This window comes from Lepidochelys kempii, chromosome 5, assembly GCF_965140265.1.
Source record: "Lepidochelys kempii isolate rLepKem1 chromosome 5, rLepKem1.hap2, whole genome shotgun sequence".
Lineage (NCBI taxonomy): Eukaryota > Metazoa > Chordata > Testudines > Cheloniidae > Lepidochelys > Lepidochelys kempii.
Genome location: NC_133260.1, coordinates 13,963,907 through 13,989,000, shown reverse-complemented (window position 1 = coordinate 13,989,000; position 25,094 = coordinate 13,963,907). Strand labels below are relative to the sequence as shown.

The following is a 25,094-nucleotide window of genomic DNA, read 5'->3' as shown; positions in this document are numbered from 1 at the left end:
TTTATCCCTATTTTTCAATTTGTTGAATTGTAGTTCTGCTAAATCTGAATGTATTGCCTAGAGGCAGCCAAATGTGGTAAGGTGCTTTGCAAACAGCCCATGAAGTTCTGCCAATTACCTTCTCTGCAATATCCCATTCAGTTCTAGATCTCTGTTTAGCAGACATTGCCAATTATACCACATCTTTTACAATGGTGGGCAAATATCCATTAGGTTCTAAGTATGGAACATCAAAATGATTTCATTTACAGTATGATGTAAACCAGATTTCACTCCGGGGGACCGAAGGAGGCAGATATTAATGTCCCTATATCATGTAGCCTCCTGTCTAGTTGTGTAACTAGCTTTCTGCTTAAAATTTAAGACTTTTGTCTATTTGTCTTCGCACAGAATTTTAAAAACATATATAAAAGGAGCTGCATACATTTTAAATGTTTAAAGTTCTGCTAGTCTGTATAAGTGTAATATTTTACAAAGTCTAGGTTCCCAGAAATTATTTTAACCATCTGGCTTTTTCACAGATTTAGCAGGTAAACCATCAGGAGTCCTGCTCCATATAGTAAATGCAACATGTTTTATTTACTTAGAACCTCGTCTTGAAATTGGATTCCTTAGGGCAGACTCACTGCAGGACTGGGGCCTTCAATACTACAATAATAAGCCCAGGTCAGAATTTTCAAAAATAGAAGCCTAAAGTTAGGCTTTTAGATCCATACTCAAATGAGTGGGATTTTCAAAAGCATCTAAATGACCTAGGAGCAAAAGTCCCATGGAGCTGAAGTTGACTTTAATGGTACATTTACTCCTAGGTCACCTGTTCATTGATGTCAACTTCAACTCAGTGGGACTTTCTCCTAGGTGACTTAGGTGCTTTTAAAAGATCCCACTCTTCTTAAGAAAATGTTGGCCATTATGTAAAAACCTAAAACAGTGTATCAAACAGATTTAAATCCATGGAGAATAATAGAAATTAGAGTCAGAAATTACCTGAGTCCTCCAGCGCACTGGTTTTCAAGCCATGGGGCATGCCCCTCTAGGTGACTAGTTGCAATGAGGCTATCGGGAGAGCGAGGTGGGGTGCAGGGCTGATGCTGGCCAGATGTCCAGAGCAGGGCAGCATTGGGGAGATTGCGCAGGGAAGCCCCAGCCATCAGGGGGAGTGCAATTCTGCACCAACTTATTGCTCTGTGCACTGTCCCTGCTGCTGCTTTGGCCTGGCCTGGCTGGCCGCACCCTATGTATTTTAAACCATCTGGAGCCTCCTGGAGTGAGAGGCTCTGGATAGGGGGGAGGGAGAGGGAGGAGCCCTGATCTTCTCCACTTCCAGGAGCTCCTCCAGGGATGGAGCCAGCTGGGTCCTGATGCCACCAAAGGCGTGAGCTGGATGAGTGGAACTTTGGCTGGGGGTGGGCCTGTTATGTGACTCCCATGGAGAAGGTGGAGCACAGTCCCCCCACCCCCCTCCAAAAAAAGTTTGGGAACATCTGCTCTACCGTATCCTCTAACACAGGCTCTGAGAGACTTGTTTCACTGAATCCTTATGACTGTTTTTCTCTCTCTTCTCAAATAGAAGTTACTCTGCTTTCCCTGTTACTTAGTATTTATTTAGCATCATAAATCTCTCACCCTACAGAGCTGCTAGGGATGCAGTCCCTGCACTGAAGGACCTAAGCTCCTTTTTCAAATGCATCTTGGACACTTAGGAGCCTAAATCACATTGACTTTGTTAGAGTCCTACGGTCCAGGTTTGTAAAGGCATTTAGGCACCTGAAAATGTAGCTAGGCACCTAGTGGGATTTTCAGAAGTGCCTAGCTGTCTAACTCCCATGTCCACAGTCCTTCAAGCCCTCTGCTCTTGGAACTGTCATTAAAGTCAAGGTGAGTTCTTCACGTAGCAGTCTTGAAGAATCTGGCCTGCCCAGTGCTTGCAAAGAGCTAAATACCAATACTACAAAAGGGAATGGAAAACATGCTCCTAAGCCAATGACAGTGATGAAAATAGAAATGTTTCCTAAACAGATGAGATTGTTCTGTGTAATTTAGATTGTGCTGACCCCCAGAATGTACTAGGCCCCTTTGAAACACAAAAGAGGACACAGTCCCTCTTCTGAAGAGCATATAATCTAAAACCCTGTAATTAGCACTGCCAGTGGGAATGCATGCTCTCCCCCCCCGCACATACTCAAACCCTGTGCTAATTTAACACTCTGCCAGTTAATTCCAGAAAGACTATTCAATCTGTTGTAGTCCCATATTCATTTTAAAGTATTTTTTACATTAAAGCATTCTAAATACTAACTTCCAGATTAATCTCTTTTAAAAATGAAATCTTTTAATTAAAAAACAAAAGAAAGGGATTCCTATTTATACAAGTTTATCAACAAAGGCCAATTATCTAGTATGCTTCAAATGTACCATGTCTGCGCAGATTTATCAAGGCCATGCTCTAAATTAGGGCCTAATATCAGAGTCCTCATGCAAGCAAAAAGGCTGTTTCAAAGGGCGTTTTCTCCATAGAATTGGCCTGTTTCTAACCAGTAGGAGCAGGACAGGAGCAGGAATGTGTGCTGATGGACATAACTTTGATGGGCAAAATAAATCCAAATCCATAATGTCCTGCCCCTCTGTTGGGTCACTTTTTTGTGGGCATCATAGATTCAGTAAGTCTTCAGGAGGGATGTGAATGAAGAGCAGGCATTAGCTTGGGCATCCTGTGCATAGTGAGTGGGATGGAAGAAGGTAGGCTGATGTTTGGGGGAGAAGTGAATGAGAGAGGCATTGAGGTTGGTATCTGTGGCAGTGCAGAGGTGACGCAGTAAGAGACAAGATTCAAGATGTCGGGTGAGACAGAATTATGCAGGGCCTTGAAAGTGAGGACGAGAAGTTTCAATTTGATGTGGAGAATGGGGAGCCATTGGAGCCGTGCATGGTTGGGGAACGGGTTGACGTGGGCATATCTGGGAAGGAAATTAATGTTAGTGACCACATCTTGGATGAGTAGGAGACAGGTGAAGTGGATACCAGGGAGGCCAGAGAAGAGGGAGGTGATGTAGTCAAGGTATGGATGTAATTTCTTTAGCTGTCGGGGGAGAGAGAGGACAGTTTGGGACTTTGGTATGTCTTGGAGGAAGGACAGCAAGATTTGGACATTGCTTTCTCTCTTATTGATGTAAATCAATAACTATTCCCCACTCCATTTATCATGTATCATGTCTCCTGTCCTTAGACCTTAGCAGCAGCATGGTCTGCATATCCATCTGAACCACACCCTGCCCCTGGGCTGGGAAAGGGATGCTATACCCTCACTCACTGAGCGCACCTATGCACCTGCCTTGGCCTTCGAGGAGCACGTATGCCAACTAGTTACCATCTGAAATTAGGAGCTAGTGTACACTAAACATCATGGTGATAAATTCTGTTTATAAAAAATACTTCTAAGCAATGACATTTCGTGCCGAGCATTTCTGCCCGATTCTGCAGTCTTTGCAAAGGCAGAACTCCCTTTGACGTCAATGGTGGTTTATCCTACGCTGCAGGAGTGAGCTCTGAATGCTGAAACCTTCTGTCCAGACTTTCAAAGAGGATGAAAGAACAATACCCGATAAGAAGCAACGTATTATAAATCAATAACTTTTTCCTTTCTTTATTAAGGTGAACACACGCAAGAAACCAGTTCACCTCATTCACTGAAGAAGGACGTAGAAAACATGGGGAAAGGTAACACCCTCCCCCTCACCCCCAGCTTTGATATTATTAAAATGCTCTTGGTTTTAATAGAATATAAGGATAATAGGGAAGTATTTTTGTTCAGCACTATATTTTAAGCTTGACAAGTAACATATGAATAATATATGGATCTTTGGGTAGATATAATTGAGATTAATGCATACATATCAATCAATACATGACACTGTAATACAATACTTTAAAATAATATATTACATTGATTTATATTCATGGATTTCTGCACAAAATCTATCCTAGATCTATACAATGTTTTTTTTAAACTACTAAAATATTTTCTTATAATAATGAATTGCCACACATAGCAGTTTGCTCAAGAGTTATTTATACAAATTAGTAAAACAGCTCTTCTTTTCTCTTTGTTAGAAGAACTTCAGAAGGTTTTGTTTGAACAAATAGATTTACGGAGGAGATTAGAACAGGAATTCCAAGTGTTGAAAGGAAACGCTTCTTTCCCAGTATTCAGTAAGACATATTTCTGTGTTTTTACTGTTTGTAGAATGTCGTCATTATTTATTATCAATTTATAAAAATATAGGAATGATGTTTATAGGTGTGTTTGTCACTAGACACTTGAGCTGGTCCCACTGAAGTCAATGGGAATTCTACCATAGATTTCAACAGCAGTAGGTCAGGCCCTTCAAGCATAAACTTGAAGTGAGATGTTGTGTATTTTTGGATAAGTATAAACCACAAGTTTGAAAAACTGGTTTTGGTAACTTTCATCTCCCTGTTGAAAACATTAGGGGTCCACCAAGACCTGTCCCACTGTTGTATTCTGACCACAAAGCCAGCATAACTAGCCGCGCTCCATTGAAAGGGGAACCTACAGCATTAGGGCCTATGCCACACCTGTTGTCCTGCAGCTGGCCAAAAGGGAACAGTTGGGACTGCACTCTACCCTGTCATGCCCATCTGTTGAATCAACCCCATTAGGCCTTCTTAGCCAGTGGCCTTCAGGCTGTTCTAAGTGATGCTGGGGGACTGGCTCAGCCTAAATTTGGGGCATGCAAAGGCCGCTTCTGCATTTTCTGTCCTGAGGTGGACTGCATGTTCTTTGGCCATTGCTGAGGATCTGGGTCATTAAGAGGTGATGGAATATGCCATATAAACAAAGGATTATGAGGAACATCATAAAACCAATATGGAATTTTCTCCCCTATGGTGGAAGACCAATTGCTTGAGGTTTTTCAAAATAGACTAAATGAAGCAGTGGAGAATATGTTGCAAGAGAAAATCCTGCACTGGCCAGGGACAGATTAGACGACATAATAGGCCTTTTTGGTTTCTGATTTGTATGATTCTATAGCGCTGGGCAAGCCAAGATGCATCTGCAGCTTTCCGCTTCTTCTTATGCCACATTGAACTGCACTCAGTACTGCAGTTCAGCTCTTCCCACGTGCCGCCCACTGTGCATAAGGAGATGTCACTGCCTTGCAGCTGTTCAAGCACCCAATCCTCTGCTGCCATTTGCTCCACTGAAGAGTGAAGGAGCGAGGCTCAGTGTTAACGGTGTCCTGGAAAGGAAACTCAACTGTTTGTGCCCTTTTCTGCTTCTTCCTGATGTCTAAAGAAGGCCTGAAAGCTTGGTTGCATTTTTGTTTTTAAAGTCTGTTTGCTTTTAATTTTAATATCAGGTCTTGTCTATGCCCCTTTTGCTGCAGGGTTCTGTGGATTGACAGAATTATTGGGAATAGGACGTGACAAAAGCCTAGAAGCTGTAACTTAATCAGCTGGGAGGGGAAGGGATTTTAGTCAGATGCTCGTTTTTTGTTATCACTTATCCGACTGAAGGCACTGACGATTTCTTGGGCAAAAAGCTCCAAACAATGCCATTTCTTCAGCTGCAAACCATTCCAGTTTTTTGGTCCTGCAAAGAGTCCTTCCACAAACTCAATGAAGACAAGACTCGATATGCCAGATATTCCCAAGGTTTAAAAAACAAGCAGAAAAACAGGCCTTTGTACTCCCCTTTCCCTTCTCTGTGGTGTGAAAACAAGTATTTTTCCCACCATTAAGTAGAAAGAGTCGAATTTTACCCCTCAAAAGTCATGACATCAGGGAGAATACAGAAAAGCAAAGAAGGTCTCTCTGAATGTCTCCCATCTTTAGCCTGGATATCAAAAAGATTAGTACATCTTCATAAATAAATACACAGAAAATCATGAAGTTATGTGAAGTATGCCATAAAACAAGGATGACCCAATATGCAGTACAAATTCTGCTACTGGGCTTGGAGCTAGATGATTTTAAAGTAATTCATGTACTTCAGTTCATGTACTTGAAATCATGGGATTGTAAAAATGGCACTTGGAATCTTGCCATTCAGGTCTCACATTTATCCTTTCGTTCTGCAGTAAAATTAATACTCCATCATTGCCATGTAAATAAACCCTGCGATTAAACCACATGAAATATAATTCATATGAAAGAAAATAATGCTTACTGCTTGACCAAGGAAGTGGCATCCGTGCACACCAGCTTGAAAAATAGGTGGTTTCAATATACCACAAAGCAGTGGTCAATTTTACTCTAGTTTAAAATAGAGAACAAGTAGAGTACAATGGGAAAACAGGCCTTTCAAAAGAAAACATATCTAACATACTCGCTAACTGTGCCCCCCTCGATAGATTGTTCCACAGCAGCTCTGCCGCCACCTGGAAAAGGAGCTGCTTTTTAAGCTCAAGGGCTAGGATTTTTTGGTTTTGGTTCTGTAGGTCCCCGGCTTGCTCCATGTTGAGAGCTTGTGCTGGGGCCGTCACAAAAGGACCAGATAGATCAATCTCTTGGTAGATTGCAGAGGGTCTTATTAAAAGGCAGTTGAATTGAAAATGGTAAGGAATTAAAAGTACAGAAAATGAGCCCTAGAGGGAAAATGGACCTCTTCTTTCTGGGAGACTGATGACCTGGAGGCAGCAGAGTCTGAAGGAAGAGCGTGGAGCAGGGAAGCAGCAGGTCCGGATTTCCAATCTGCTCACTGTGTGATCTTGAGCAATTCGGACAAAGGATTGAATGGGCTATGGAGGTGAAACAACTCTTCCCATCCCTAGAGCTGGCTGGGATGAAGGCATACTGCGGAGGTGGAGGGGGGATTCTGGGGAATCTTGCACCTCCCCTTGCAGCGCAGGAGCTGCTGTTCCCTGTTCTATACCTCGTCTGTGGACAAGAGGCCTTTGGTTTGCAAGTCTAACAGGGCAGCACCTTTGCAATCAAATTTTTTTTTTTAAGAGGGAAGCGTTCATCTCTGCCACAGGGCAGTGAGCCAACACATGTACTTGGAAGACAGCTCTGTAACAGCCTGGCAAACCAACTGAAGATATCTCCCGCAGCTTTGCTTGTAAACCCGTCAGGGTGGGGCCCATGGCTTGCATGTCTGTACATTACTGAGCAAATTGTGGGCACCGTATGAATTAATAGTATTGGCACTGGCATCCAGAGCAGTGCCACAGGGGCCTCTTTAAATATTCATCTCTGTTCCCCTCGGTATTGTGGAATGTTATCAGTGCCACTATAAACCCATTTCCCTAGGGAGCTTTTGTATCCATAACGTGGGGATAGTAACTATACCAAAATTCTAAGCCATTCACACGGAAAAAATGATACCCTCTGTGATAAAACAGTGTACATTGCACGGGTGCAGGGGATGTAATTTCTCAATGGCCTGGATATGCCAGCTTCTCTCAGTGCGAAACAGGTGTGTCCCCCCCAAAGGCAGAATTTTGCTCCCTCTTTGTAACTGTAACTATATAAAAAATCTGTCACATTTTTATATTACTCAGGTTTCTTTAATGGACAAGAGAGAAGTCCTTCCAAAAGTTGCAAACGTCTCATTTCCATCAGTTGCTCTTTCTTGTTGAGGCAGCTTAGAGATGGGCGGCCGAAGAATTTTGTAGATACTCATTTAGGAGTTGAGAAATTGGAGATGAATCAGAACGTTGTGGTCCTCATGTTCATCTTCTTAGGCAATGCAGAATTGTTTCCTACAGCATATTTTCCAGGGCTTTGGTCTGGTCCAGTTTAGTTCTCAGTGACTAAAATAATGGAGCTCCACCTACTTCCCTTGGAGAGACTGTTTCATGCTTCATTGGTCAGATTTTTTTCCTAATATTCAGACCAAATTTTGCTTTGTTTAATTTCAAGTTTCATTACATCACTCCTTATAGACTCATGGATTCCAAGGCCAGAAGGGACCAGTGTGATCATCCTAGTCTGACCTCCTGTGTAACTCAGGCCATAGAACTTCCTCAGAATAATTCCCAATAGATCTTTTAGAAAAACACCCAGTCTTGATTGAAAAAGTGCCAGTGATGAAGAATGCACCACAACCTTTGGTAAATTGTTCCAAAGATTCATTATTTTTATAATTAAAAATGTGCACCTTATTTCCTGTCTGAATTTGTCTAGCTTAAACTTCCAGCCATTGGATCGGGTTATAACTTTCTCTGCTTTGCAACACCCTAAGCAGTTCCTTTCCTTCCTTGCTGTTTATACTCATCAGACACTTGTAGGCTGTAATCTTTCTATGTATCTTACAATCTTATATGGCCCCATCACAGTAGTATCTGAGCATCTCACAATCTCTCTGTATTTATCCTCACAATGCCACTGTGAGGAAAGTAGTGCTATTATCCCCATTTTACAGATGGGGAACTGAGGCACAGAAAGGCTAAATGCCTTGCTCCAGGTCACACAGGGAGTCCATGGCAGAGGAGGAAATTGAATCAGATTTCCTGAGTCTTAGGCTAGTGTCCTAATGACCAAGGCATAAGTCCAGTTCTTTTACTCATTAAGTAAATCCCTCCTCATATAGTTGCTCTTCTCCAAATTCCCTCTGGTTTGTTGGCATCTCTATCACTGAGGTGCTGCATGCAGTAATTTACATGCAGTCTCACGAGTGCAGGGGAGGACTATCACCTCCAGGGCAATGCCTCTGCTTCCCAGCTTAAAATGGCATTCGGTTTGGTTGGTTTTGTTTTTTCACCACACTGTACAGAAAGTTCCTATCCAGTTGTCCAGTGTCAGCCCCAGGTCACCTTCAGTATTGTTGCTTTCTAAGTATTTCCCTTCTCATAAAGATCTTTATTTTAGATTTTATTTGTCCAAGTTAGAATCTCATTTTTTCCCCTTATAAACTAGTGGGACATGTAGTCCAACAAAAAAAATATCTTTTATCCTAGTGAGCTTTTTCTTCAAGACCTTTAGTGTGAAATGGTTATCAAGAAAGAAACCAAAGGCTGCTGCTTTATCTTAGAATCAAATAGAGGAAAGCCAGTTTGCACTGTAACCCAGCTGCCTAGGACATGGTGTTCGGTCGCCTCAAAGATCTCTCCCTTCCGGTTACTGCATTGTATAGAGTTTCTTGTGTTTCCTGGGTCGTCTGCTTGGGCTTTCAGTCTCCAGCCCTACTTTATAAAGATTCAAGGCTTATCTATACAATGATTTAGAGCATGACAATCTGGGGTGTGAATCTATAGTGCTAACCTTCCATGCACAAAGTGGACCCTGCTGCCATGCACTAAATGTTCTGTAGTGGTCTTAGTAAGTCAGTGTGCGCTACGGCAGGCTAATGCACAATAGATTCACACCCCAGCTTGCCGCACACTAAATCACCACAGAGACAAGCCCTGAGTCAAATCCTATAGCCTGTGGCCCAAATTCTGTTCTCACTTACTGAATATCTCCATTGGAGTCAATGGATTTATGCCAGTGCAACTAAAAGCAGAATTTGACTCTTTAGGAGAGTTTGCTTTTCCCACTCAAGTCAATGGCAGTTTTGCTTAAGCAATGCATGCAGAATCTGGCCTATGGAAAAAATTACATGGAATGTCCAGTTTCTTCTGTCCAGTTAGCATTGACTTGAGCACCCAAATGCTAGACACCTACACTGAGCACCTAAACTTAGCTGCCAGCATTTGAAAACTCAATCTGTGAAACAACTAAACTTGATCCATCCAGAACATTTCTGTAGTCATCCCAGTGTTCTATCCCAGATAGGAAGCTTCTGTCAAGACTTCCCGTCACTGGAGGCAGATAATATTTGGACAAAGGACTGTGCCACATTTACCAAATTCTTCAGTGGTGGTTTGACTTTATTTATACAAATTCTGTGGTACAGGTTGATGGTTTTAATTCATGCACCTGCAATCTTTTTTTTTCCCCCCAACCCACACAGATAATTTTCAAGATCAGATGAAACGGGAGCTGGCATACAGAGAAGAAATGGTGCAGCAGTTACAAATTGTAAGTTGTCCTTCTCTACAGGAAATGTTAAGAACCATCCCTGTACTCTCTTATTTACATTGTTAAATATATTCCTCCAATTTTGTTTAAGCAATACAAGTGTACTATTACTGAGCCCATGTTAACTTCTACATAGTCAGGCTTGAGTGTGCAGTTCTCTCAGCTGGTTTGAAGTCTAATTACCAGGAGATTTACTTAGATCAGTGGTTCCAAAACTGGGGTTCGCAAAATGTTACAGGGGTTTCTTGGGGAAAAAATTCCCTAATGGCGGACAGAGCTGTCCCTAGGGACCCTGGGCAGCCCTGGTGCCAGCAGCCCGGAGCCCCTGGACTTCCAAGAGCTAAGCAGATCAAAGCAAGCATATCTATCACACTGAGGAGATTTAAATTTCAAGACTCCTTATAAGAAATAGAAAGGGAGGTGGATATTTTTTTGCTGTTTTTAAAATTAAATAGGCAGCTAGTATTGTTTTTAAAATTATTATGAAGAACAAGTTTAAGCTTTGTTGTAACGTGTGTCGTTTGCCTGGACTGCTCAAGACCTGAATGCTTGTGTAGGAGGAACTCTCTGAGTTGGCTTCTTAAATACCTTCATGCTGTTTCACATCTGATACTCCTTGATGAAACATAGGAGCCTTGTCTTATAACAGGCTTATTCAAAGTGATACAAGCTACGAAAGTGAGATTTTGGAAGTGTTGCCATTTTCATAATGTAATGAACATACTGTAATGATAAATAATAATTAATAATAAATAGTGTGTAAAAAGCATGTCATAAAAACAAATTTTATATTTCCAAGATCACTGCTTTTATAATTTATACTCAGGTAAAGGAGTAAATCCCTGGAAATATTCATGTTTAGGAGGGGGTTCGCGAGACTTGACATTTTAGTGAAAGGGGTTCACCGGTTGTTAAAGTTTGGGAACCACTGACTTAGAGATACAGTCAGCAGGTGTCTGCAAGGTTCAGCTAAATGGGAACGACTTTCCAAGGGTTGACTCAACAGAGAGATGTACATCTTCAGTGAAACTGAGGACTTGCCTGCACCAGTCTAGTGAACAGTAAGCAATTAAATGTCTCCATATTGTGCTAGCAATGGTCCCCCATCATAGATGCACATTGTGTAAAATTCACCCCTCTGCAAAGGGTTGCATCAGGCCCAAGTTTTAAGTTGTGCATAGAGAGAGGTAAATAGTGGTGTCCCCCAGGGGTCTGTACTGGGACCAGTCCTATTCAACATATTCATAAATGATCTGGAAAAAAGGGTAAACAGTGAGGTGGCAAAATTTGCAGATGATACAAAACTACTCAAGATAGTTAAGTCCCAGGCAGAGACTACAAAGAGCTACAAAAGGATCTCACAAAACTGGGTGACTGGACAACAAAATGGGAGATGAAATTTAATGATGATAAATGCAAAGTAATGCACTTTGGAAAACAATCCCAACTGTATGTATAAAATGATGGGATCTAAATTAGCTGTTACCACTCAAGAAAGCGATCTTAGTCATCATAAAAAGAAAAGGAGTACTTGTGGCACCTTAGAGACTAACCAATTTATTTGAGCATGAGCTTTCGTGAGCTACAGCTCACTTCATCGGATGCATACCGTGGAAACTGCAGCAGACTTTATATGCACACAGAGATCATGAAACAATACCTCCTCCCACCCCACTGTCCTGCTGGTAATAGCTTATCTAAAGTGGTCATCAAGTTGGCCCAACTTGGTGATCTCTTTAGATAAGCTATTACCAGCAGGACAGTGGGGTGGGAGGAGGTATTGTTTCATGATCTCTGTGTGCATATAAAGTCTGCTGCAGTTTCCACGGTATGCATCCGATGAAGTGAGCTGTAGCTCACGAAAGCTCATGCTCAAATAAATTGGTTAGTCTCTAAGGTGCCACAAGTACTCCTTTTCTTTTTGCGAATACAGACTAACACGGCTGTTACTCTGAAATTAGTCATCATAGATAGTTCTCTGAAAACATCCACTCAATGTGCAGTGGCAGTCAAAAACATGAACAGAATGTTGGGAACCATTAGGAAAGGGATAGATAATAAGACAGAAAATATCATATTGCCTCTATATAAATCCATGGTATGCCCACATCTTGAATACAGCGTTCAGATGTGGTCGCCCTATCTCAAAAAAGATATATTGGAATTGGAAAGGGTTCAGAAAAGGACAACAAAAATGATTAAGGGTATGGAACAGCTTCCGTATGAGGAAAGATTAATAAGACTGGGACTTTTCAGCTTGGAAAAGAGACGACTAATGGGGGGATATGATAGAGGTCTATAAAATCATGACTAGTGTAGAGAAAGTAAATAAGGAAATGCTATTTACTCCTTCTCATAACACGAGAACTAGGGGTCACCAAATGAAATTAATAGGCAGCAGGTTTAAAACAAACAAAAGGAAGCATTTCTTCACACAACGCACAGTCACCCTGTGGAACTCTTTGCCAGAGGATTCTGTGAAGGCCAAGACTGTAACAGGGTTCAAAAAAGCGCTAGATAAATTCCTGGAGGATAGGTCCATCAATGGCTATTGGCCAGGATGGGCAGGGATGGTGTCACTAACCTCTGGTTGCCAGAAGCTGGGAACGAGCAGCAGGGAATGGATCACTTGATGATTACCTGTTCGTTCCCTCTGGGTCACCTGGCATTGGCCACTGTCAGAAGACAGGATAGTGGGCTAGATGGGCCTTTGGTCTGACCCAGTATGGCCATTCTTATGTTCTTATAGACTTGTGGTGACTGTTTGCATAGGGATGAATTTCACCCATTTGCAAAAAGTGATTAACAGCATTAAGGGTCAGATTTTCAATGCACAGCAAAATTTATGCAAATGTAGCTGTTAAACATTACATATTCGTGTAAAAAAAATATATTGCTCATGAATGTGGATGTCTACACATATACCCTTAGGTCTTTGTATGTGATTAGTCTGTTTTGAAAATTTGGTCCCAGAGGTTTAACCTAGACTGACGCAAACAAAGAAATTAGAAGTTGAGATTGCTGCACGTCAAAGAACTGTGGGTAATCTTTCACAGAGAAAGAAGTATCTAGTAAATGGAAGGGTTTCAGTTAATGTTCATCTTGTAAGTGCCAAACCTCCTTCCTACACAGTCATCAGCCTGGTGTTATTCAACACTTCCATGAGACAGGCTTCCCAAATATCCCTGCTTATCTAGATCAGTTTTGCAATTGAGGATCTATATTTTCCTTGAGTCTGTCGTAGACCCTGGGATTGTCCAACCTTTGGTTACTGTCATGACCCAGAAGATGATGATGGAACACTAAAGTGAAGCTGAAGGCCAAAATGATCAAACACATGCACCTGTGGTGAGACACCCATGGGAGTAGTTTGGTTTTTCAGAGATGCTGAGCTCCCCCTTCCAGCTAACTTCAGAGAGATTTCAGTGGAAGCTGGGGGTACTCAGTATTTCCAAAAGTAAGGCCACTTATTTTGGACCCCAAACTCTGGCCGAAGAAAACCTGACCATGTTTAAGAAATTATTTTCATGTTTTGGGATTACTGCTGTTATTCTCCATCCCTTTCTCTCCCCCACAAATTTTGAAGCATTATTTTGCTAATACACTGGTCTTTGCCATGAGACTTCCACTGAAGTCAGGCAAGAACATTTATCAGACCTGTATATAGTTTAGTAGCAATAGCTGGAGATCAATGTCCTTATCTGGCAAATGTGTAAACAAGTGCTTTTAACTTTAAGACTTGAGTAGTTCCATTCAGTTCAATGGGACCACTTTTGGGAGTAAAATTTAAACAAATGTGTAAGCGTTTGCAGAATTGGGGCCCAATTAGCTCTCTCCCCTCCCATCCCCCAGAATCCTCTTGTTTTGGCTGCACTTGCAGCAGACTACTATGGTCATTGATAATCAGCTAAATAGCATAACCTCCAAACCACAGTCTGAATGGATCACCTCTGTAATGCTTATAGGTTTTGAGGAATCAGAGTTCTGACGTTATTTCCTAAACTAGATCTCCCAGATTTCCTTCTCCATCCAATCAACTAGGAACACTTCCTTAATTTACAGCAAATGCAAAAATCACAAGGTTCAGTGTTTTATTGTTTTCATAAACAGGAATAGAAATGTGATCATGGCAGTTTATGCCATCTTTGTTTCCCAATGCCTGCTAGAAATATACTAAATGGTTACATAGCACTGCATGGATGTATTTACAGTGACAAGCTCTAACCTGTATTTTTAAGCCCTGTGTCAAAAATCTAGGGGTCTGTTCTCCATTCACTGGGATTGCCTGAATTCCATTATTGTTTAATTTTGTCAGAGTATTAGGGGAAGAATAACAACTCTTTAGGCCAAATTCTGATCACATCTGTGCAGCCCCATTGATATTGGCAAGGCTTCATCAGTACAATTAAGGTCAAAATATGGCCCTTTGTATTTAAAGTATTAGCATAAAATAGTGCAGCAAATAGCTGATGATTTCTTTAAATTCAGTGCAAAAATCTTTGTTAATATTTTGATTGAGAATTTAAACACGCAGTCAGTACATTTGAAGTTAAGCTTCCTACGGGAACTGTAAGCCATTTACATACAAGGATATTCTGTATTGTTACGTATGGTTTTAATCTTTATGGGCCAAATATATCCATGGTATAACTCCATTAACTTCAGGGGATTTGCATCATAGATTAATTTGGTTGAAAATATATGTACGTTATGGGTACTTTGGAAATCATCATTTGAATTTCTTGATTTTTTTTTGTTGTGCATCTAGTGGTAGCATTGCATTAATTTAGTTGTCTGCACTGAATTTCCTTTTATATTGGAACAAGAGGAATATAGAGGAGAACTATTTGTTGCCTATTCAAATAAACACCCGGGCCAAATTCTGCTTATATTTTCACTGGTGTGTAACTGGAGTATTTTTACTAACTTCATTGGAGTTAGTCCAAATTTACAGTGTGTAACTGACTGCAGAATTTGACCAACTGCATTCATTTAACATAAAAGTCACGTAAACACACTGAACAAGTTTTATATGAATGTTCTCACATGTATAGGGTCATGTAATGTGAATATATTATCTGTGTATGTTTATTTCAATGGGCAGAACTCCAGAAGAGCATGGATATGTCTTTAGCTCCACACCTCATGATATTAAAAACAATTCTTGGAAACTAATGTTCCATGCGTGCACTGTATGATTTTCAAACACTTATAACTTTGCTCACTCTAAACCAGTGGCTCTCAAACTTTCCAGACTACTGGAAGGAGTCTGATTTGTCTTGCGTACCCACAAGTTTCACCTCACTTAAAAATGACTTACTTATAAAATCAAACATAAAAATACAAAAAGTGTTCCAGCACAAAGTTGCTTACTTTCTAATTTCTACCATGTAATTATAAAATATAAATCAATTGCAATATAAATATTGTACTTGCATTTCAGTGTATAATATATAGAGCAGTATAAACAAGTCATTGTCTCTGTAAAAAAAAATTGTAGTTTGTACTGACTTTCCTAGTGCTTTTTCTGTAGCCTGTTGTAAAAATAGGCAAATATCTAGATGAGTTGATGTACCCACTGGAAGACCTCTGCATCCACCAGGGGCATAAGTACCCCTGGTTGAGAACCACTGTTCTAAACCAAAGTTGTTCAGGTCTGGTCATTGCTGACTAAGCAAGTGTTCAGTTGGAATTTTAAAAATACTGTAAGCATTTTGGGGACCAAAAAATCACCATTGAGCTGAGACCAAGCATGAGAGAGTTTAGCCTGAGGCATCATTTTTGGGAAAGTTGTTGTCAAGGAGATGAATCTAATTTTCAGATGCCAATTATTATCGCTTCCAAGACTTTCTAATGTAAATGACAATTGTGTCTTGATTGTTAAACAGTATTTGAAGCTCCTGCCTCATGTGCAGCTAATACTTACGTTGAATGCACGTTCTTTTGTCACACTTCTTGAATTACACTGTGAAATTGCAATGCAGAACACTTGATAGATAATAAATTGCTAAACCAATAACATTGGATGAACTGGAGTGACAAGTATCTTGAAGCCACATATCAGCCTTGAAGTGCCCTCTGCTGTTTCCATGTGATTACTGCACTTTATGGCAGCCAGGACACTTCATAGTTTTAAAGCTCTCCATTAAAAACGTCAATTAAAATAATGTTCATTCAATACGTTTAATTTTAATGTTTTTTCCACTATGGACTTATAAAGATTATTTTATGACTTCCTGACAGGCAGGTGCAAAATTACTAATTTCTGGAAAAATCGTGGGCCAAATTCAGCACTCAGATACACGCTCTGCAAAGGGTATTGACTTTGGTGCGAGTAAGTGACTGCAGAATTTGGCCCAGTGTGGGTTTTTTTACAGCAGTTTGACCTCAGTGTGAGCTACAGCAACGGTTGATGAGAAAAGAGTTGATCAGCAGCAGGTTCCTTCACTATGTGCACTATAGCTAGTGGGAAATGTTCCAATCTGTTCGCTCCTTCTGCTGAGAAGAATCGAATCATCGCCTCTAATGAGAAACTGGATTTTAAAACATTGGATTCCTCTCCCTCGCCAAAACCTGACAAAGTCTAATAGTTATGTTTGGAGAAAGAATACATGCTTGAAGTAGAATACAATGGCTTCAGCCAGAATGGTCACCACACTTTACCCGATGGCCCATGAGAATGAAAATCTCCTGCTAGAAGGGTGGGGTAAATTCAGATCTACTGTAAATGGGTACAGCCCTGGTTTATAGTAGGTCTGATTTTGGTCCAACTTGACCAAACTGATGAGCATCTCCAGACTTCAAAAACTAACCAGCTACTCTCCTGAGCACCTGCTTGAGACTCGAGGTCCAACAAATCTGCTAATATGTTCTTCTGAGCAGTTGCATATTTATCTGTGCACCAGATGGGAAAAGCCTGGACAGCAATAAATGGTGGGCAACATCCCTGTGTTCCTGAGATGGACAGAGCACAGTGGTTCCCATCAAATGCTTCCATTTTTGTTTTGATTTGACTCTATCGTGGTTTCTGATCAACGTCTCTTATATTCTTGTATATTTTGTCTGTCAAATGCATCCTGCGGGTGAGGAGAACACCCTTCATACTGTCTTCCCATGTGTGGAACAAATCAAAGGTGACATTTTAGTCTGTTCAGGGCTACAGAAAAGGTTACTCTGTTGTTATCCTATGATTATAATTGAGCTCTCCAGAGGGTAACTAATAGACCCTTCTACACACTACAGTGTAATGCAGCATTGCTTTTAGAAAAGCTAGGAATGTAAACCATTCAAATGGTGACCTCACTTTCTATTTGGGTTTTATTTTAAAGGGACTCTGGCAAATCCCCCTCTCTCTGTTTGCTCAACTTTGGGCTAGTCACAAAGTTCAGATCCATAATTTGATCCAACTGGAATTTCCTCAAAGTTTAGGGGCATCCTTTCCGGGGCTGCATTTTGGAGCTCTCTCTCTTTCTGGCCTCTTTGAAGAACCGAGTAATCCAGTAGCTATTTGACTGCAGAATTGATGTCTACCTCTCAGTCCTGCCATTCATGCAGGTTTTTAAATGATCATGAGCCACCAGAAAATAAAATTCTGCCGAACAATTTGATTTTTTGAGGGCAGGAGACCACATTCCTCACTGAGTCCTTAATGTGCTACTGTAATGTTTAAAAAAACAAACACCAATGGGGTTGCATTAAAATTAAATAGCTCACAATTTATGTTGTATGAAGGATAGGCCCTTTGTACGACCATGGTGTTCAGTATATGTGTGTGAGTGTATCTAGTTGTATGTGAACGAGTCAGATTAGGGCCTGTCTGCCATTCAGAATTCTCTGGCTGCGAGTAGCAATGCAAATCAGTGTGTCAATAGCATTACCAGTTTGTTTCTTTGCCTAAAGTTTTTAGAATAGATTGACCTTGGCAAGGATATTAGAGGCAGAAATCAGTCTTACAGAGTGGCTCTGGATTCCTTGAGCCCAGGCCTGTTCTCGGCTGGTACTTATGTCCATTGATACCTAGCTGACTTTGTAAAAAGTGGCTTTGTGGGGTCCCATTGTCGTTTCTTGCTGATTTCCAAGTCAGATTTTCTCACTTTACAAATGAAAAGATGTTTCCCTGCCCTCCCCACATATACCTGCCGGTACTGCAAGCTCAGTTCTCTCCATCTCATGCATTATCACCAGTAATGGAGATACTGCAGGCCAAATTCTGTGTTTGATGACACTGTGCAGCACTGTTGTCTTCAGATTCTGCATTCATATGACCTCTTTGCAGAGAGACAAGTATAAAGAAGAGCAGAACTTGATCCCACAGTTGAGCTTAATTAACAGCTCTGGTGAATGAGCTGGAATAGAATCCAGCTCTCTCCCCGCATAGTTGGTTTGGCTCTGCTGGGGTATAAAGCAGTAAAACTTCCTTTTCCTGCTGATGTCAGCATATAAGAGACTGAATACACACCACAAGCTGCTCTGTTGGGTTAGCAGGTGCCATTGTATCTAGTCTTTTGGTTGCTAATGGCCACTTTTTAGTAAACTGAACCTGTACCTGTGTCCGTGAATGTGCTATGTTAATAAGATGGAACAGTGCTCCTTTCCCAAGGTTTGGTAAATCCAGTCTCTAAAAGGATTTCATTTTGGAGTCAGTGGTTGTAAAAAGTAAAAATAAAGCAGGATAAACCGAATAGCTTTCCTTTTAGGTAATTTTGTAATAGGGTCATCAGGACTATTTTAATTGACTGAAAAATGGTTGTCCTATGTATCCAGAGCCAGATTTCTAAAGGGGCCTGAAACTAACCGCTGCTCGTGCATGTTCACAAAATCACTTATGCATGCAATTTTGGTGCTCAATTATTTATACATATGAGAGAATACACATGAACCATACCTGATTGTCACTTTTTTGCACTTTGTGCAATCAATTTACACTAATATCCATGTACGTTACTACCCTGTCACAATGGAAGAGCTTGATACTCACTCTCCACAGTTGTTAAATGATTGCAGATTGCACAAGAAGGAAGACACTAGAGAATCACACCCTTCCAGTGCAAACCCATTTGCATTGAATTTATGCTCCAGTTGGCACATGCTAAATGGAGGTTTGTGAATGCATTCTTTTTTGGGTCGATCCGATCTGGTTTTATGCAAAAATACCACATGCATAAATAGAGGCTATGTTTTGAAAGTCTGGCTCTTAGAAGCAACTTTTGATGGGTGTATTAAACTACACATCTGTCTCTTTCCCTCTATGGATATTCTTTCTAGTAGGCTGCTTGTGTTGGCTAAACCATATTCGACTAATTTTATGTGTCTACCCACCTGGAGCAGTTTGGCTAAGCAGATTATTCAGATATAGAGTTAAAACAAGGGCGCTGGACAAATGGAGATTCCAACTTTCAACCACACGGGTAACGATTTCAAGTCAGTACAGTGAACCACGTGTATTTCACATAGGATGACAACACAATGATGGAGCTACTTTCAGTGGATGGTGCACAGAAACTCCTTTTCTGTCGCTGGTACCAGCGCACATTCTTGTGACGTAGGATATAAGGAACATACTGGATCTTCATGTCTGTTTGAAGATCGTTCCTGCTCTTCTTGTTATCTCTATCATGATCACCACTGCAAAAGCATAAAAACGGGGGACCCTGTTGTCAGAGAAGAGCATTAAACTCTGCTAATTCCACTGCAGCTGTGGAGACTTGAAATAGAATCTTCCAGAGAGGTGCGCAAAAGAAGATTTGGTACTGCCCTATAGCTGAACTCCTTCTGGAACAAAAGGGGGATTTCCCTCCTGGCCTGCAGCTACATATTTTTAAAGGTAAAATGGACAGAACTCCACATGTGGAGAAAAAGCTTGTCATGCCAAATATATCCGAGAAATTACTTAAGAACAGTTAACTTGTAACAATATAAGCCTGTTATACTTGCGCGGTCTATAAAACCTTGGCGGATCTCCTGCATTCATGCCAGCCATCCAAGTGGATGTTGCTTGCTGGCAATTGCGTGTGTGACCAAGATTTCCACACCTTGTGGTGAGAGAACCGCAGTGAAACTATTTGTAAAACACTGCTTGTATTAGTGTGTGTGCGGCTCACATTCAGTTGAACAGCATTGGCTGTGAGTCACTCAAATGAGTAACCCAGTAAAATATATGTATATAATCCCTGTTTTGAAAGACTGCTAATTTACCAGCCTTACACTATATGCCGGAGATCCCTAGGTTCAAATAGTGCAGGGCCATTGGAAGGAGCAGATTCCACGAGGGAGAGCTCTCTACTGTGGTCAAGGCTCTGACAGCAGGACACCCCAGCAGCCCTCTCCTGTTCTGAAGGGAAATGGAGGCAGGACTAGCCATTTAAACATCTTGGCTTTAAAAATCATGAAGTTTTTAGGCCACCTCTTTCTGTTTTTCTTTCTCCCCTTTTGTACGTGTGCACTCCCCTCTCATGCTGTTCGCACCTGAGTGGGAGGGGAATACTTCTTGAGGGACCAGAGCTAAGAAGGCTCATGCATTTGTTCTCTCTAACATCTCGTTGTTGTAGCTCCTGGGCACCTTCTTGTAATGTCAGGCCACTTTCATTCAGACTGGCCTCCCTTCATTGGTGTTTCAAGGGTTACTCTTGAACTGTATCACAGTGGTAGCCATGTTAGTCTGTATCGGCAAAAAGAACAAGGAGTACTTGTGGCACCTTAGAGACTAACAGATTTATTTGAGCATAAGCTTTTGTGGGCTAAAACCCACTTCATCAGATGCATGTGTGGAAAATAGAGTAGGAAGATTACATACACACACACACACACACAGAACATAAAAAAATGTGTGTTGCCATACACACTATAACGAGAGTGATCAATTAAGGTGAGCTATTATCAGCAGGAGAAAAAAACCTTTTGTCATGATAATCAGGATGGTCCACTTCCAACAGTTGAAAAGAAGGTGTGAGTAACAGTAGGGGGCGGGAAATAAACATGGGGAAATAGTTTTACTTTGTATAATGACCCATCCACTCCCAGTCTTTATTCAAGCCTAATTTAATGGTGTCCAGTTTGCGAATTAATTCCAATTCAGCAGTCTCTCATTGGAGTCTGTTTTTGAAGTTTTTTTGTTGTAACATTGTGACTTTTAGGTCTGTAATTGAGTGACCGGAGAGATTGAAGTGTTCTCCAACTGGTTTTTGAATGTTATAATTCTTGACGTCTGATTTGTGTCCATTTATTCTTTTACGTAGAGACTGTCTGGTTTGGCCAATGTACATGGCAGAGGGGCATTGCTGGCACATGATGGCATATATCACATTGGTAGATGTGCAGGTGAACAAGCCTCTGATAGTGTGGCTGTTGTGATTAGGTCCTATGATGATGTCCCCTGAATAGATATGTGGACAGAGTTGGCAATGGGCTTTGTTGCAAAGATAGGTTCCTGGGTTACTGTTTTTGTTGTGTGGAGTATGGCTGCTCGTGAGAATTACCAGGTCTCTCATTTACTCCCATATGTGGTTACAGAGCACATTTGATGATGGATAGCACTGAGGTATGGTAACTTACACAAGTACACTGGTACCCTGAGTATAATACAGATACTCTTGGATGCTGGGGGGTTCAGTGTAATGAAAACCAGAACAGGACCTTAAAATAATACAATTAGGGACAACTGAGATGGACAGATTTTAAAAAATAATTTCTTAGGTTAAACCTACAAAATGTATGTATGTGAGTGCAAATCCATGTCTTTCTTTGTCAAATATGCAGTTGCATATGCAAAATGGGTCATTGACCTCTTTCATACATTTGCACAGTTAGTTACCCCTTTTTGCTCATGCGACTTCAGGCTTTAGGCCTGACTGATCTATCTCACTTACACTGGTTTATTTGAAGATACTCCTGATTTACACTTGTGTAACTGAAAGCAAAAGCAGGTCACTCATGCAATTACCGGTTTGTGGCCCCAAATGGTTCATTTTGCAATCAAGATGAGGGCACGTCTGAACATTTAAGTCAGTGTCAAAAAATGGTAAATCTAAAGTAGTTTGGATTCCCAAACATGAAGAAATGTTGGGTGTGACAGAGTTTTGCTGTATTCTGTAGCCTACTCCATAAATCATTCCCAGCTCCAATATTTTCTTATATCTTTTTCTATGTTCTCCTTCCATTTTTCATTAGTTACTGATTCCAATGTAGGGCCTCTCAGTGGTATAAATCAAGGAGAAACTTATAAAGTCCAACGGGCTATGTTGATATAAATGAGTGGAGAATGAGACCCTGTCTTTTGTTTGTTCTTATTGTATAGGGGTAAATACTTTTGCCCACTTTATTATACAGCAGCTGCTTTTTGCTGCTAGGTTGGTTGGTTGGTTTTTCTAGATTACTGCTATAAATTTTTGTTTTTTAAAAAAACCCTCTCAAACTTATATATTACATTGGTTTGCAAGATGTGGTGTGTTGTTTTTACTTTGTCTCTCCTTCACATTTGTCCCAACTGCTTAAAGATCTCATTGCTTTATTTCAAACCACTCTTGTCCTAAAATATTACAGTGAGGCAAAATAAATTAACTTCCAAGGAATCCATCATATTGAATGATCTGGCTTTGACACCTTATTATCAAATTCTTGGCTTACCGCAATGGCTTTGTCTCTGTGTCGTTGCAGATTCCCTATGCAGCAAGCTTGATCAGGAAAGAAAAGCTCGGCACACACCTCAGCAAAAGCTAAAAGGTGAACTTGTTAAAAAGGAACGTGTATTTTGGCAACTAACTCATCATATTTCTAATTACTGCCATTGCAAGTATTAAGAGATTCATTTTGTGAGGCAGAAGTGATGCTACCAGTACTAGCCTGAAAGCTCTGATTTTGGCTTAGTCAGTACTCTGGCCTGATGGTAACTATAGAGGGGTTCACCCATCATGCATGCGGTACATGTCCAGGATTTGGGTTTTCCGAGGGACAGCATGCTATAAATGCCAGGAAGGAGAAGGAAATGGATATAATGCTGTGGTGCACCTGATCTTTAAAGACTTCCCAAACTTACTCTTTTTTTTAAGTTTCAGAGTAGCAGCCGTGTTAGTCTGTATTCGCAAAAAGAAAAGGAATACTTGTGGCACCTTAGAGACTAACCAATTTATTTGATCATAAGCTTTCGTGAGCTACAGCTCAAATGAGCTGTAGCTCACGAAAGCTTATGCTCAAATAAATTGGTTAGTCTCTAAGGTGCCACAAGTACTCCTTTTCTTTTTTTAAAATAATTTGTATTTTCAGTGATGTCTTGCACCTGCTAATTTAACTCCACCATCTCCTCCTGATGTTGATGGCAATATTGACCACGTTTATGATTTTTCAACACCATTGCTGGGTTCTTCAGTGCTGTCTCTAATTGGCAGTCTTGTACATTCTATAGGCAGAGTAGAGAGGGATTTGGACTCAAAGGACCAGATCCTCAAAGGGACTTGGGTGCCTAAAGCCCAGATTTGGGAGCTTAAAGCCCAGATTTAGGCACCGCTGCGATCCCCAAAAGCCCCACTCAGCTACCACCTAACCCTGTGGGTGCCTAAACTCACTCGGTTCCTACATTTTTGCTGTAAAAGGTCCCCTAGGTGCCTAAGTTTCTGCCCCTGGGCATGCACACTGCTGCTTCAGGCCAGCTCCATAGAATCTATCTCATGCCTAAGCTCTGGTGCATTCCTCAAGCCAGGGGAAGATAGAGCAACACCTATCTCACCTGCAGGGCCTGAGCTGGTAGGTGTGCTCTGAGCATGTCTAATTCCACACAAAATGCATAGGGACTCCATTATAACCTCTAGTCCAGTACTCACCCAGGTTGTGTGAGATCCCAGGTCAATTCCCCCACCTGGCTGCTGAGGAGACAGGATTTGGCCAGGGGGTTCAATCTCTCTACTCTGAGGTGAGTGCCACAACCACTGGACTCTAGTATATTCTGGTGTGGGTCTCCCTCAGTCTCTCTTGTAGAAGCTGTTCTTTAAATTAAATAGTTAAATATTAATTGGGCCACAGACAGAATGAGAATCGCTCTGTAGCCCAGCAAGAGGGGAGAAACCATTGGTCACATTCCTTGTCCTCATCAGGCAGATGAGGGAATCGAGCCAGGGCCCCCACCTCCCACATGAATACACTAGCCCCTCGGCTAATGGTTATGGGATGGGAGGCCTCCTTCTCCCACCCCCATGGTCATTTGGTGGGAAAAGGCCTAGGTGCTGAAGTCACCTGACTGCAGGAGAGGCGTTCCCGGTTGTGGATGGCAAGCAAAGAGAGGTGCCTCCCTGCAGCCCGGATTTAGGCGCCAGACTCCATGAGAGGGGCAGGGCTTAGGACACATCTCTCTCACTAACAGTTCCCATTGGCTAGCTGAGGCAGCACCCCACCTAGCCTGCTGGCTTTTGAGAATCCCATTCTTTGGACCTGTCTCTTCCCCTGCGATGTATAAGGAACTTGAGCACCTAATTCAGGCTTTATTATATCCAGTGATTATTGTAGGTACCTAAGTCCCTTTACAGACCTGGGGCAAAGGCACTGCAGGAAGAATAACATTCCCAAAGTTCTGGGAGGATGAGGCAACTTTGGAGGTTCCATTACCAGGTGGTGGAAGCCCCTGACATTTTTGTTTCTCTTGTTTGTCTGGCAAAGCAAAGAAGGCTGGGAGGGGAGAGAGACAAAGCATATAGATGTGGCGGTGAGTTACCACGTCACAAACTCTGGATTGTGGCATCACTGAATAAATCCCTCAAAGGGAATAGGGAGATTAGAAAAGAGAGAGCTTCTATTTACGTGATCATGGTAATCCTCACAGGGAAGGAATTATAGAGAAAGTCTGGGGCATTTGAACAAGGTTTTGATAACTTAGATTATTAAAGCTTGCCTGCACGTTGTTGGAAAAAAAACTGATTTAAAAATAAAAAACTTAGACATAAACAGAGAGAAGCTAGATTGATAACTAACATTCCCTGCCCCCAAACAATCGCATAGCTAGTTACACAGGTCAACATGACATTCAAATCATTCTATTTTACTCCATATAGGTTCTTCTACCACTCTCATTACCCTACTATCTGACTGCCTTCCAATAGATTCTGTATTAAATACCAATTTAAAATACA

At 41.3% G+C, this 25,094-nt stretch overlaps 1 protein-coding gene across 1 annotated transcript in view; it reads left to right on the top strand.

The window, feature by feature from the left end:
- SKOR2 (SKI family transcriptional corepressor 2) overlaps positions 1–25,094 on the top strand; it is a 40,288-nt gene that overhangs the window by 13,291 nt on the left and 1,903 nt on the right. The window contains 4 exon segments of the mRNA XM_073346156.1: positions 3,652–3,717; positions 4,111–4,209; positions 9,917–9,984; positions 22,636–22,701. Of these exon segments, the coding sequence (XP_073202257.1) occupies positions 3,652–3,717; positions 4,111–4,209; positions 9,917–9,984; positions 22,636–22,698 (296 nt within the window). The 3' untranslated portion in view covers positions 22,699–22,701.